This window comes from Microcaecilia unicolor, chromosome 2 (genome assembly GCF_901765095.1).
Source record: "Microcaecilia unicolor chromosome 2, aMicUni1.1, whole genome shotgun sequence".
NCBI lineage: Eukaryota > Metazoa > Chordata > Amphibia > Gymnophiona > Siphonopidae > Microcaecilia > Microcaecilia unicolor.
The window spans coordinates 571785063-571800467 of record NC_044032.1 but is presented as its reverse complement, the minus strand read 5'-3'; the positions used below and the strand labels follow the sequence as shown (position 1 = coordinate 571800467).

At 41.2% G+C, this 15405-nt stretch overlaps 1 protein-coding gene across 4 annotated transcripts in view; it reads left to right on the top strand.

Annotated features, from left to right (window-relative positions):
- Positions 1-15405, top strand: part of FAM149A (family with sequence similarity 149 member A) — a 172796-nt gene that overhangs the window by 94483 nt on the left and 62908 nt on the right. For all 4 annotated transcript variants that reach the window (XM_030191479.1, XM_030191481.1, XM_030191482.1 and 1 more), the window contains exons 2-5: positions 4554-4664; positions 7295-7427; positions 7712-7854; positions 14401-14526. In XM_030191479.1, coding sequence (XP_030047339.1) covers positions 4554-4664; positions 7295-7427; positions 7712-7854; positions 14401-14526 — 513 coding nt within the window. The remainder of the gene's footprint in view (positions 1-4553; positions 4665-7294; positions 7428-7711; positions 7855-14400; positions 14527-15405) is intronic.

Below are 15405 nucleotides of genomic sequence, written 5' to 3'. Positions count from 1 at the left end.
CCCTTTTTTCTATGCTATGGTAAAAGGGGTCCTGTGATAGCGGCAGCGGCCATTTTTGCTCTGCGCTGAGGCCCTTTTTACTGCTACGGGTAAAAAGGCCAAAAAAAGAAATGGCCATGCGATAAGATTAGTTACCGTTCGGCCATGTGGGGGGAGGAGCACTTACCGCCACCCATTGAGGTGGTAGTAAGGGCTCCCTTGCTAACCTGGCAGTTACCACCAGATAACCCCCCTGTGGAAATATTTTTCAAATATTTCTGCTAGCACCGGAAATGCTGTATTCTGGGGTGGATCTACTGCCGGCGCCGGTGTTGGGCCAGCGGTAGTTTCAGATTGCCACACGGTAAGCCTGCAATGGGCTTACCGCTGCATTGTAAAAGGGCTCTACAGTAATTTTAACAAGCGCTAACCATGTACATGTGCTAATCATGTAGGCGCCTATAGGGATATTGTAGGCACGTACACAGTTAACACGTGTACATGATTAGCACTTGTTAAAAACACTAATGCACCTATAGTGCAGCTTACTAAACAGGGCCCTAAGACATTAAAGAAATGAAGCCTCAGCTACCCTGAAGAAAGCCCCACAATGGCTAATTATAGAAACCTCAGTGGGGTTCTATCACCAGCTTCAGCGCATCTGCAAAAACAGCAGTGGAAAAGCAACTCAGAACAAAAACTGGGAGAAAAAAAAGCCATTGCTGAAAAAAGCAGACGGCATCTATAGTCAGGAAATAACAGACGCAAATACCGTTAACAGTTACAGAACTTATAGTCTGCTATTACCAAATATAGTTCAAAGCAGATAACAATACGAAAACTAGACCAAACATCAAGGAGCATACATTGAATTAACAACAAAATTATGCACTGTATTTAAAACATATTTCCTAAAAAGATAAGTATTAAGCATTTTCTTTTGATCAGCTTTTGAAGGTAATCCTTCTTCAGAAGAAGAAGCTAATCAAAAAATGCGTTGTTAGTCCAATAAAAAAGGTATCATCTTATTTTCTTTTCTATTTTTTTTTTAATTTCTATTTATTACCTTTAAAAGTGGACAACACGGCCACCACATCACTTTACTCAAGCATCTTCTTAAAAGTAGCAAAACTAGACAAGGCTTTAATCCCATTTGAAAGGTGTGACCAAAAGGCTGCTGCTTGATACATAGAAGTTGTCTGAAATAATTTCCAATAGCATACTGGCCTGCATCTTAATGTCACCATTGGGCTTATTTTCGAAAGAGAAGGATGCCCATCTTTCAACATAAATCGGAAGGTGGGCATCCTTCTCACAAGGTCATCCAAATCGGTATAATCGAAAGCCGATTTTGGACGTCCCCAACTGCTTTCTGTCGCAGGGACGACCAAAGTTCAAGGGGGCGTAGCGAAGGTGGGACTTGTGCGTGCCTAACACATGGACATCCTCGACCCATAATGGGAAAAAAGGGCTTCCCTGACAAGCACTTGGACGTTCTATGTTTGTGCAGCGCTGCGTATGCCTTGTAGCGCTATAGAAATGCTAAATAGTAGTAGTAGTAGTAGACTTTACCTGGTCGTGTTTTTCTTATGACCAAGCCACAAAAAGGTGCCCGAACTGACCAGATTACCACCGGAGAGAATCGGGGATGGCCTCCCCTTACTCCCCCAGTGGTCACTCACACCCTCCCACCCTCAAAAAACATCTTTCAAAATATTGATTGCCAGCCTCAGATGTCATACTCAGGTCCATCACAGCAGGTCCCTGGAGCAGTTTTAGTGAGTGCAGTGCACTTCAGGCAGGCGGACCCAGGCCTATCCCCCCTACCTGTTATGTTTGTGGAGGAAACAGCGAGCCCACCAGAAACCCACTGTGCCCACATCTAGGTGCCCCCTTCACCCGTAAGGGCTATGGAAGTGGTGTACAGTTGTGAGTAGTGGATTTTGGGGGGGGGGGTTGGGGGGCTCAGCACACAAGGTAAGGGAGCTATGTACCTGGGAGCAATTTATGAAGTCCACTGCAGTGCTCCCTAGGGTGCCCATTTGGTGTCCTCGCATGTCAGGGGGACCAGTGCACTAGAAATGCTGGCTTCTCCCACTTGGTCGTTTCTGAGATGGACGTCCTTGGTTTCGATTATCGCCGAAAATCAGAAACGACCAAGTCTAGAGATGACCATCTCTAAGGACGACCAAATTTCAGGATTTGGGCGTCCCTGACCGTATTATTGAAACGAAAGTTGGATGTCCACCTTGATTCGAAAATACAGGTTTCCCCGCCTCTGGATGGGGACGTTTTGTGAGGATGTCCAAATCGAAACGAGGACATCCCTTTCGATTATGCTCCTCCATATAACCTGGTATATCGTCATACAATATTTTGAAAACTAAATTATCTAATTTAAATATAATGCAGCCCTCACTGGAAGCCAATGAGTAATTACATAGAATGGAGTAATATGTGAAGAAACTTTTTGTGAGAAGACCCAACGGATGGCAGTATTTTGTATAGTTTGCAAATATTTTAGAAGATTCTTAGCCACCCCCAAGTAAATTATATTTACTTAAAATTAAAGAATACCAGTTGAATACCAGTTGAAACTGAATACCAGTTGAAACTGTTCATGATAAATCTGTTTTCTAATTCTTCTCAATTTCTGAATTACCCAAAAACAAGTCTTTGCCAAATGATTTATTTGTTCCATAATGGTCATCTTAGAATCGATGATAACCCCCAAAATCTTAATTGATCTTTCTAGTGTGTATGCTGTATTATTCACTTTAAATGCTCAGAAATCAATACTTATATAGTATGCCTAATACAATGCCCCAAACATTTTTTTTCAATAGAATGGAAGCAAAAACAGTGCACTACCAGCATTACTTAACTTGCAAATGGGTGAATCCCAATCAATCCCACTTGCTTCACAACGTCCACGATGCTTCACAACTCTTTCAAACTTGACGAAGGGCCCCCTTGTTTCACATTTGCTTCTTCAGGAGGGGGAACAACTGAACACATGCTAATGTTGCCTTTAGCACATGAGCCCTTACCACCACCCATTTTTAGGCAGGAGGGCTAACACACTAAACACATGCTAATCAGTTAGCACACAGTGGTGAGGTAGCACTCACTGATCAGTGCAGACACACCCACATGTGCCCCCATGGGAATTTTTTTTTAGGTCGCTGGTAGTATACGCACATGTCACAGGTTACTGTGGGATGCCTCAGCCTGCCCCGTGGGTACGCCATTTTAAGCTGCAGTAGGCACACGTTAGTGCTTACTGCAGCTTGGTAAAAGGGCCCCTTACTAGGGCTGAGTGCTTAAAATTAATATACAAAATTTCACTAAACTTCCGTATTTAGGAGCATAAAAGGTAGGTAACCGGGGTGGATTTAGGGAAGGGAAAAAAATTAACCGCCCAAAATTCAAAGCTATTTAACTGGCCTGGAATGGCTCTTGGCCGGTTAAATAGCCTAAAGCAGGCTAAGTGCTAATATTTAGAAGCTAGCCCAGTCACTGGCTATGTCATGTGACATAGCCAGTTAGTGCCAATATTCAGTGACTGACCGGCTAAATTTAGCGGCCAGATAAACCCACATAAATAGCAGGTCTATCTTTGGCCGCTATAATGTGGCTGGTCAGCCAGATAATATTGGCTTAACTGGCTATGTTCAGACCACCCAACCCCCCCCCCCCCCCCCCCCCAAAAAAAAAAAAAATTCAATGCCGGTCACAGGATACAGCCCGGCATTGAATTCCCGGTTTCGCTGCCGACCACGGGAGGCAGCCCGCAAACTCCCATATTCTGAATATCGACCCCTAAGAATTTAGCACTGATTTTCAGCACTAGGCTCATAAATCTTGACGAATGACAAGCCTAAATTTATGATCATAATTATTTAAGCTTTTAACTAAGATGAATTTTGAGCTGAAAACTTATCCTCCCCTGATATTCAGCCAGTGTTGGTAAGCCTTTTGCTGTCCACTGCTGCTGTTATTCCTGGATATTCAAGTCAATGTTCAGCCTGTGACTGCATAAAGCAAACCGCTTAAAGATAGGACTGCGTTTTACATGGCCCGATTTAAGAGGTTTACATACGCGGTGAGGGGCTGAATATCGGCCCATAACCCGATACCAGCCCTGGAACGCAAAGTTAGCTGGTTTTGAATTCGATACAAAGTGGTCATTTTCAGCGAAGATAACTGGTTAAGTGCCAATGAAAATGACCGGATAGCCACGAACAAATGATTTAATCGGCTGGTGGCCATTTCCACCCAGATAAATTGTTTTGAATATCAGCCGACTAGGCTTCTAATTTTTGGTTTAAATAGGTCTCAAATTTAGGCGCCTAGCTTGTGAGCTCAGTTTTTTCTGAATATCAAGTCCAAAGATTCTACAATGAGTTCACGTACATTTAAAATGGAAGGCACTTTAAGGATTTGTTTCTTGAAATATTGCCGTGAGTGCGAAAAAAATTATTGTAGCCGTATCAAAATAAAACAAAATCTGTCCTGGATGTGCATAAATGTCTGTGATGTTAATATTTGCTACAATTTTTGTTTTTGTCTAGAAAAGGATTCTCCAGGGGAGCTGCAGGTGATTGTAGCACAGGCAAAGATGGGTATTCTCTTCCTGTGCATTTTACAAGGCACGTGCAAGAAGCCATTCATAATTACAGCTGGTATGTATTCCCTATTTTCCATTTGTTAGTCTAGTATAACTGGCATTAGCTGTTTTACTCTGTAAGTCCAAATCACAGGTGCAATTTGAATTTACAATTTTTCTGGTTCTGGTAGGGTTGTTTTGTTCCCCCCCCCCCCCTTCCCTATTGCGCCTCCAGATCAGTTGGAACTAGAGCTGGGATCCTTAGTGCCATGAGTCTTCATTCGTTATTTGGAGATTTTTCTCCTATTTCATATCCTATATTTCCTCCCCTGTTCCCAACACACAGGAGTACTGGTAGTTACTAAGCTGCAGTAAAAGAACACATTTTATTGCAGCTCTGTTTTCCACATGAGTCACTAACCAGTGGTATGTCAGTCAGGGGCATAGCCAGACTTCGGCGGGAGGGGGGGTCTAGAGGCCGAGGTGAGGGGCACATTTTACCCCCCCCCCCCTGCCACCACGACCACCAACTTTGACCCCCTCCCCCGCCAACGACACTCTCGACCCCCCTCCCACCGCCAACCCTCCCCCGCCGTCGCCTACCTTTGCTGGTGGGGGACTCCAATCCCCGCCAGCTGAGGTCCTCTTCTTCCAACACAAGGCTTTGTTCTGTTTCTGTGAGTCTGACGTCCTGCACCCCTAAATTAATGCTAATTAGTGTCAATAATTGCTTGTTAATTGGCAATTATCAGCGCTGATTGGCTTGCTAACTTAGTTAAGTTGTGCACCCAAATCCAGAATACGACTGGATTTGCGCATGCAACTTAAGTTGTGCTATATAGAATCCAGGGGATAATACGCTGAGGACTGGGGATAAGGAGGAGAAGGGGACAGAGAGAGAGAGAGGAATGGCCCCGATGCTGGCAGAAATCTGCCCTATTATTACACATGTAAGACACGCAGTATATTCGTGGTTTCATTATATCATCATGTTTTTTTTTCATTGATTGGGAACTTCCACGCATTATATGGGTGTATTCATTATTCCCCCGAATTTTATATATGGCGTCCAGAATTGTCTGCCCAAATTTTGTACGCATCTTAATTGAGTAATGAACTAACTAGCAATAATTGGACGCAAACAACCAATTATTGCAGTTAATTAGCTACAACTAGGATTTGCGTACGGATCTGGCTAAGCGCTATTCTGTAAAGATCCAAATGCAAATTTTTAAGGTGCAAGTGAAAAGGGGGCATTACCATGAGAGGGGCATGGGTGGTTCGGGGCATTCACTAAAAATGTGCATAGTATTATAGAATTCAGGGGATCCGCGCCAGGATTTTCAGTTGGTGTAAATCCTCACGCCCCAAAGTTGGGCACGGATCCCAGCGCTAAGCGCTATTCTATAAATGGCACACAACTCAGAGCGCTGTTTATAGAATAGTGCTACATGCAAACTTTTTTTCGGCGCCCAAATATGGGCCCCCTTTACTGAATCTAGTCCTATATGCGTGAGCGCACTATCCCTCAGATTCTATATATGGTGACTAAAGTTGCACATCCAAATATGGCAGTGCGGCCAAATTCTGAGCACATCTTTAATTGTTTAACAAGGTAATCAATGCCAATAATTGGCTGACAATGAACAATTATCGGCACTAATTGCCACTATTTAGAATTTACGCATGCAATTTTCTAAGTGTATTCTGTAAAGTGATGCATGTAAATTCTAGTGCACTGATTTCAGAAGGGGGCAGGAGAATGACCATGGAAAGGGGCATAGGCGGGTCATGAGTGTTCCTAGAAACTACGCGCACTGTTATAGAATATACCTGATCCATGCCTCAGTTAGGTGCAGGCATTGATACCAGGTTTTAGTTGGAAGAAATGGTCGTGCCTAAATTTAGCACGGGTCTGGGCACTACTCATATTCTATAAACTGCACCTAACATTATAGAATGGCGCTAAGTAGTTTCTGATTACTAAAGCTAGGATTTGAGATGTGTGGATATGTTCATTGGTGAAAACGCTAGGTGTTATACTCATTCCTAGCTCTGATCTGCAGCTAGTTATCAGATGGAAATTAATTTGAAGTGCATCTGTAGAGAATCCAGGTGTATTTAGCAATTAGGAAACAATTGTGACCATCCTTAGGAATGACTTGTAAGGATGATTTGCAGTAGGTTGCATTTTGCTTCAAATTGCGCATGTAGCTGTATAAATCTAAAACTCGTTGGAAGGCAGAGTAAACGCCATTGTGCTGTGATAGTCTTCTGTTTTGTGAAATTTAATTATGGAACGATCTAAACCAGTGGTGATGCCCAATCCTACTTTGGTAAACTCCAGCCAGTCAGATTTTCAGAATATCTATTATGAATGTGAACAAGACAAATTTGTATGCAGTGGAAGCAGGGCAGATGGATCTATCTCATGCGCATTCACTGTGGACATCCTGAAAACTCACTGGTCTGGGGCTTTCCTAGGATGGATTTGAGAACCTCTGATCTCTAAACAGAAGAGTATGCAGCATATACTTGATGCCTGCTGCTAGCATACAGAAAGTTGGTGTATTTCGCAAAAGTGATTCCTGAATGTTAAAATCATGGCCAAGGCTTCAAAATATGGTGCTGGAATAATTGTAAATACTACTGTTCATTACTGTCAGTACTGATGAATGTACAAATCTCTTGTATTTTTGCCATTAGTGAGTCTATTTCATCACTTTCCACAAGCGGACAAACCACACCAACAGACTTGAATAATTCGTGGTCTGGAATACAGAGCTATACAACTGGCGTGTCCACCGAGAGGAGTTCTGTTTATTCCTGGACAGATGATGTAGGTATTTGTTATTGCTGTGTATATTTTTGGGGTTGGTTGTCCTTAGTGTTTTGTTTTTTAAGAAAAGTGTCACATGCAAGATAAATTTTAAAGTGTCAAACTTGATGTAGTACAGCTATGGTAACAAAATTGAATTGTGAAGCAGAAATGTTTCTAAAGGCTATTAAACACAAAATAGAAGAACATTGTTTATTATTTCCCATCTCCCGGAACCAGTTGGGTTTTGACTTGCATGCTTAGCATTCTCTGCTGACCCTTTGTCTCGATCTTTGACCTGGTAGGAGTTTGATAAAGCTAATACACAGAGAGTTCATCAGCTGTTCTGGGATGTGGATGAAATGCTGTTTGAAGGCAATGTGAGCTCACAAACCCAGAGTCTGCAAGCAGAATGTAAGGAGTGGACCAAACGATCTCTTCACCTCAGGTGAGTAAAATGAATATTCGGCAAGCTAGCTACCTTGTTGACACATAGTGGATGTTCTCATTCTAGAAAGAAGGAGACTGGGTCTTGCATGCCTTAGGTTGACTGTTTAGAAGTTATTGACACGATAGCCGATGTCTTTGGAGAAGGAATAAATTTGTAGTCATCACAGTCCACCAATTTCAGAAGCATGTATGGGGATGTCTTTTGAGTCCATGGACTGGCTTTACATTTCTGGTCCGCAGACAGTATTAGATCTTCAAAAAACGAAGAGAAGAATACATGTTATTAGTAATATTACTATCCACTTTGAGTTTGGTTGGTGGAGGGCAAAGGGAGTTGATGACGGATTCGCAGAAGTTGAGCAATGATAGAGGGGATACATTTTGTGTTCCTTCTACCACCAAACTACTACTACTAATAGCATTTATATAGCGCTACCAGACGCACGCAGCGCTGAACATTTGACATAGACAGTCCCTGCTCAAAGAGCTTACAATCTAGGTAAAACAGACAGACAAGACATTACGGGCAAGGGAATTACAGGGTAAAGAGAAACAATGGAGGAGGAGGGCAATTAGTAGTGGCTAGGAGCCAAAGGCAGCAGTGAAAAGGTGAGCCTTCAGCATAGATTTAAAAATCACAATTACTATGACTCAGAGATGCATTGCATTGCTGTCTTGCTCTTTAATGGGGACAACTAGGTATGTATCAAGAAAGTTCAATTAATAAATTGCTTATTGCCTATGTATTTATTTATTTATTAAACCTTGGTAATCCGTTTTTTCTTCAAATCAACAAAGCAGAGAATAGTAAACAGAGTGTTGTATTCTGGTGTTTCTCATGTTTGTAGCTATTTCATTTGTCTATGAGGAGAATAAATACAGTAATAATTTGCTGGTTACTAATCCATACTTATGATGATTGTTCCTCCTAGCCTAGCACTCACCAGTTTTTATGGGCTATGATTCCAATTCACATGGCAACTGAAAGTATATGACCCCTGGGTGTGACACAAGACAGTGATGTCCTATGGAGCACCAGACCCGAAATATGGGTTTCTGGGGTCACATCCCGCCGTTTGGAAAGCTCAGTTCTAGGCTATGTTTATTTGTGTAGACTTTGTTTTTTTTCTGTAAAATAAAAAGCTTGTTTGATAATGATGGTCTGTCTGTACTTTAACAACAAACAGTAAAATTTCTCTTAATGGATGCTGATCTTGTTAGTGTCTGGGTTTTGAAAGTATCCTGCCTTCAGCATCTTAAATGTATGTCGCCCGTGGTGAATGTCAACACCAGGAGAGGGCAGGAGATACCAGGAGAGAGAACCATTGGCATCAGGAAGGATGAAAATGGTAGAAAAGAAGCACGGATATTATGAAGGGTTGGAAGCAGGATAAGGACCATTTTTTGGGAGGATGAAAGGGAAGAGTAGACAGAGCAATTTAAGAAAGGCTAGGGCAGAGAGCTGAAGGTTTAATAGTGAGGAAGTGGAATTGTGGCTGGAGAAGGTTATCAATAGAAATCAAACAAAATAAAACATGGAAAAGAAAATAAGATGATACCTTTTTTATTGGACATAACTTAATACATTTTCTTGGCTGGAGAAGGAAAGACCCAGAACCTCTACAACATAAAAACAAAATCCTCAGAGGAGAAACAGTATAATAATTAATAGAAAAAAAAACTCCTAACAATTGCACAGAACAAAAATGTTCACAATAATAATAATATGTTATGAGACCTTCAGTAAAATTTATATGAAGCAGCTACTTAAGAAACTGCGCTCCTAGCCTCAGTTACTGCGCTATTGCTTAAAAGCTGATGTTGGCATCAATCACAATGGCTATGCCCTAAAAACATTATTTGTGATGGCTGCAGTATTGGCCCACTCAACATGCGTTTGTGCTAATAAAAGTCAAAGTCCAACTAAAAATGTCTGTGATTAATCCCAGTAGTGACAATTTCTACAGTCAATCAAACATTGTTTAATATATAATAAGCTAAACTTAGCAGTAACAGTAAGCTGCATCCAATACGACTTTCTTCAGGCTTGAAAATTAGGTCAGACGAAGGTCTTCATTTTGTAACCTGCTTCAGACACCCGTGTTCACTCTATCAAGCCGACAGCTGCTGAACGTTGGAATGGTTTAAATGGTGGAAAGAGGGAGACTCCCTTTTAAACTCAAACTGGAAAAGGAAAGGCATGGTGTGGAAGTGATGGGGTTCTGGTAAAGAGAGTAATTATTTAAAAACTGGGTTATATATTTACTCAGGTTCCCTTTGAGGGGCATAATCGAAAGGGGCGCCCATGTTTTTCTGAGGTCGTCCTTGCAGGATGTCCCGGCGAAGGGGCGGGGAAACCTGTATTATCGAAACAAGATGGGCTTTAATCTTTGGGATAATATACTACATAGAGCCCTTGATAGAGCTGGCCTAGTTCAGAAGATTTCCCCCTTGATGGTGGCAGTCCCATCCATGGTACTATCAGGGTTTATATATTTAGAAACTGCATCTCTGTCATACTGAGCGGCAATGGCGTAAGGATCGTACTTCATCCTTCTTGACTGCTTTTAAAGAGGCAGCTTCTCACTACAGGAGATGTGCTGCACAGACCAACGAAAGCTTCCTATCATAAGTTAATTACTCAGTCTACAAATTCATGTAGGCTCTTCAGAGTTGTTTGCTAGATCACTACAACATCAAAATCCTCTTCTGTAACTGCTGATAACTTTGCCTATGAATTTAATCAGAAGATACTAAATATTCATTCTTCTCTTCCATACCATTTTGCTTTTACTGGTGATGCTGATTCTTTATCTCCTTCATCCCCCGCTGGTGATAATTACCACTTCATCATCTTCTCTAGTTGGTAAGACCTCCTATGCTAATTTTATTCAACTCAACCATCTTGAATTGTCCAAGGAGTTGTCTGCAATTACCAGCTCTTCAGTGACTTCAGATCCCCTTCTGATTTCCCTAGTAAACCGTTCTGTACACCATTTTTTCCTTTTTTGCTGTTTATCATTTATACAAATCTCTGTACAGGCGTATTTCCATCTGAATGGAAAACAGCAGTTGTAAACTCTCATGTGAAGAACTCTAAGAGGGATCTAACTGATCTGCTTAATTATTGCCTAGTTTCTCATCTTTCATTTTTGTCTAAAATTACAGAGAAGCTAGTTGAGCAACTACTTTGTTCATTTCTGGAAAAAACAGAACGCATTGCATCTGTATCATATTGGGTTTAGAAATGTTTGTTTGGTATATAATCCAATAATCTCCCAAACCCAATGCTTGCATAAATAACTTTACAAGACCTGACAATAGTACTTAATTATAAAACCACAAGTTGAACCATTGGTGGTGAACCTCTTTCACATGAGCCATTTACTCATGACTCACCTTGTCTCTTCATCAGTTCAACAACTCAATGTGGCCAAATTTTGTGTGATAAATAGCCCAATCATTTTCACCAATCAAAATACAAAATTTTCCTATAATTGTTCATCAATTTTTTTATAGTTTACTAGCCAATGCTTGGTCTTTTGGACCAAATGCCAACATGGGCTGTGTTTCAACAGTTGCATCAGGGTGTGGCCCTACTGGGTTTAGGCCACATTATATTACTGATCATTCTGTTTTGGTTCTTACACATTTTGTTAGAACTAATCTTGAGTCAGGATGGCCTCCTTTCATTGGACCTTTCCATGGCATTTGACCTTGTGACCTTGTGAATCATGATATATTACTTCAGATATTACATGACTTGGGTATTACAGATACTGTGTTGTTATAGTTTAAGTTCTACGTACGTGTTAGAAAAATTAAATTTGTCCTTGCCATTCTCAGGGCACAGACCGGAACTGTTCTTGTACTAAGTTCTGAAGCTAACGTTGAAATTCCTTAAAATTTACTCTTCAGCCCATCCATATCTATTCAGTCATGATCAGGGCATAGACCGTAGAAGTCTACCCAGCACCGGTTTTGCTTCCCAATTACTGGCATTGCCACATAATCTCCGCTAAGATTCCGTGGATCCATTCCTTCTAAACAGGATTCCTTTGTGTTTATCCCACGCATGTTTTAATTTCATTACTGTTTTCATCTCCACCACCTCCCATGGGAGGGCATTCCACAAATCCACCACCCTCTCTGTGACAAAATACTTCCTGACATTACTCCTGAGTCTGCCCCCTTTCAACCTCAATTCATATCCTCTAGTTCTACTGCCTTCCTGTCTCCGGAAAAGGTTCGTTTGCGGATTAACACCTTTCAAATATTTGAATGTCTGTATCATGTCAAATCTGTTTCTCCTTTCCTCCAAGGTATACGTGTTCAGGTCAGCAAGTCTCTCCTCGTACGGTTTGCAACGCAAATCCCATACCATTCTCGTAGCTTTTCTTTGCACCGCTTCCCATCTTTTTACATCTTTAGCAAGATATGGCCTCTAAAACTGAACACAGTACTTCAGTGGGGCCTCACCAATGACTTGTAGAGGGGCATCAACACTTCTTTTCTTCTGCTGGTTATACCTCTCTCTATGCAGCCTAGCATCCTTCTGGCCATGGCCATCGCCTTATTGCATTGTTTCTTCACTTTTAGATTCTCAGGCCCCAACACCCCCAAGGTCTCTCTTCTGAGTCAAGCTTACTAATGTCTCCCCTCCTATCCAGTATCTCTCTTTTGGGTTTCTGCACCCCAAGTGCATCACTCTACACTTCTTGGCATTAAATTTTAACTGTACTACAGAAACCGTTTAAATTTCTCATTTTTTACGTTTTTCATATGCTGTGGAATTTCTATTGTGTCTAACTTATGTTGTTGGTGCTCAGTTTTGCATTTCTCCGAGTTGCTTGTCTTCTAGAGATATGCTGTGCTGCACATCACTGCACCATACGCCCTGCCTACCTCCCTCATAATGTTATAATATATACCTTTACAATTCTCAAATTATGAGTTGGTATTAACTATACCGGTTCACTTATCTCAAAGCAGGTCTTCTATCTCTGGGATAGTGGTGCAGATCTCACTACGGAGTTGCAAACTCTTAAATTAAGTGTCCGTGACTAGTGCTCGTGCACACCTCCTTTCATCCTTATTTATCAGCTTAACATTGGTAATTCCACACCCTTTTTTGTTTCTAGCTGATTAATTTGTTTCGGTTATCTGTTATCCAGTCATCGGCCAAAAAACCTCTCCACTCTAATTGTATTATTTTACTTAAAATCTCTTCTTTTTATTAGTAATTTTTATTTCCAATCAATTCTCCCAATAAAGTATTCTTCTCACATGTCAAAATATATAGAGCCTTATTTACTAAGCCACACTGTAGGCGTGCTATTATTTTTAGCATGCACTACAAATACTCGTGTGCCTTAAAAAAACACATCATTTTAACAACAACAAAAAAACTCTAAAAAAATAGTAATCAGAACTTCTCATTTTGACATCTACTTTATTGTGATTCAGTGTTTCAGAGGAGCTCTATTAGAATATGACACGGCAAGCGTTTTGCGGTCAGCAGACCACTGCATCGGGGTTATTTTAGAGCTAGCACAATACAGCTACATCTGCAATGAATAGAAACACACATTAATATTGCTAACTGATTATTTACTTTCAGAGAATCTTTTTTCACATCGCACTTACTTTAACAGCAGAGTAAAAATGGCAGCCAAGATTAAAAAGACGCCGACAGAGTGGGTCATCCAATCAGCTATGTATTTCTCTTACATTGGTTCATTAAGCAGTCCTTCATACCCCCTTCCATTCACAGAGGGCCCCTTTTACAAAGCGGCAGGAAGCCCAATGCGGGCTTACCGCTCACTAAAAAGGAAGTACCGCTGGACTACTGCAGCAGCCCAGTGGTAGTTCCCACCCCCAGCTGCGCGCTGCCCGATTACTGCCAGGTTAACGCGGGAGCCCTTACTGCCACCTCAATGGGTGGCGGTAAGGGCTCCCCCAAAATGGCCATGCTGCAAGTGCTTCACTTGCCACACAGCCATTTCCTCAAAAAAAAAAGAAAGACCTACCTTTTACCCACTGCGGTAAAAGGGGACCTCGGCAGTGGCACACATCAAAAACACACGCCGACGCCAGCGCAGGTCCCCTTTTGCTGAAGATTGGTAAAAGGGGCCCCTAATCAAGTCATTAAAAAAAAAAGTATTGCCAATCAATACAAGTGTACCCTTTGGTTTCAAAATAAACTTTATAGTAAAAATCCAGTGTTGCTTATGTTGTACTAGCATTTTCTTATGGTCTTCCCCCCCCCCCCCCCCCCCAAAAAAAAAAAAAACTAACTGGGCAATATGGTCTATAACCGCACACCACAGATCTGTAACAAAATAAAAAGAAGACATTTAAAAGTGCCTTTTCAAGCTTGTTAAAACTTGATTCGTATTGTGGGATTTTTTTTTTTTTTTTACAGTGGATATATTTTTTGTTTTGTGGAGTGATTTAGATTAATTATCTGACTTTTTAAAATAAACTTCTGATTTGACTGATTCTTTGATTTATAACATGAATGCTCTTTTTGATGCCGTTGCAGGATTTTAGGAAAACAGCTTATTTTGCCTATGGATGAAGGCTTTCAGCATTTTCAGAGCAGAGCTACAAGTTCCATCTACACTAGGTCTCTTCCTGGACTCACTGCAAGTTCAGATGATATGAAAGAGTATGTATTTAATTTTCTTTGAACTTTCTTTTAAGCATTTTCATTGATATCAATGGGGTCAATATTCAATGCAATTAAAACAGGCAGGAGAGGCTCCTGGCTGGTTAAGTCGCTTGTGTGGGGTTATCCACTGATATTCAACTGCACTTAATCGGTTAGTGTGGCTGAATATTAGCACTAATCGCTAACCCCCGGATTCTATATAGTGCGCCTGGAGATATGCACTGAAATTGGCGTGGATTCTATAACAATACGCGTAACTTAAGAAGCTAATGAGCACTGATAACACTTAAGAAGAAATAATGAGCATTAATTGGCACTGATTATAATTTAGACAACTCGCTAAGCGCATTCTGTAATGCAGTGTGCCTAACTTCTAACGTGTACAGGCAAAAAGGGGCGTGATTATGGGCGGGGAAATGGGCATGTTGTGTGGGCGTTCCAAAATTTATGCTCCTAGTTGTAGAATATGGCCTGGTGTGCCTCAATCTATGCGCAGGGATTTACACCAAGTTTTCATTGGTGTAAATGGATGCGTATAGATTTAGGCGCTGAAATATGAACTAAGCATATTTTATAATCGGCGCCTAAATCTAGGCACCGATTATAGAATACGTTTACTCGGAACTGATTTCAGCACTGATTTTTATAGGCGCCAGATATAGAATCTCCTAAATTCGTAGCTGGCTATTTTTTGGGCTATCTGGGGGTGGAGTCAGCACTTAAGCAGTTAAGTGACGATATTTAGCACTTAACCATCCAGGTTAAGCGGACAAATTGGACTTGTAAAAGTCAGTCTTATCTTTATTCAGTTTCACTTAGGCGGTTAAGTACTGAATATTGCACTTAACCGGATAAGAGATAGCCAGTGCCATAAAC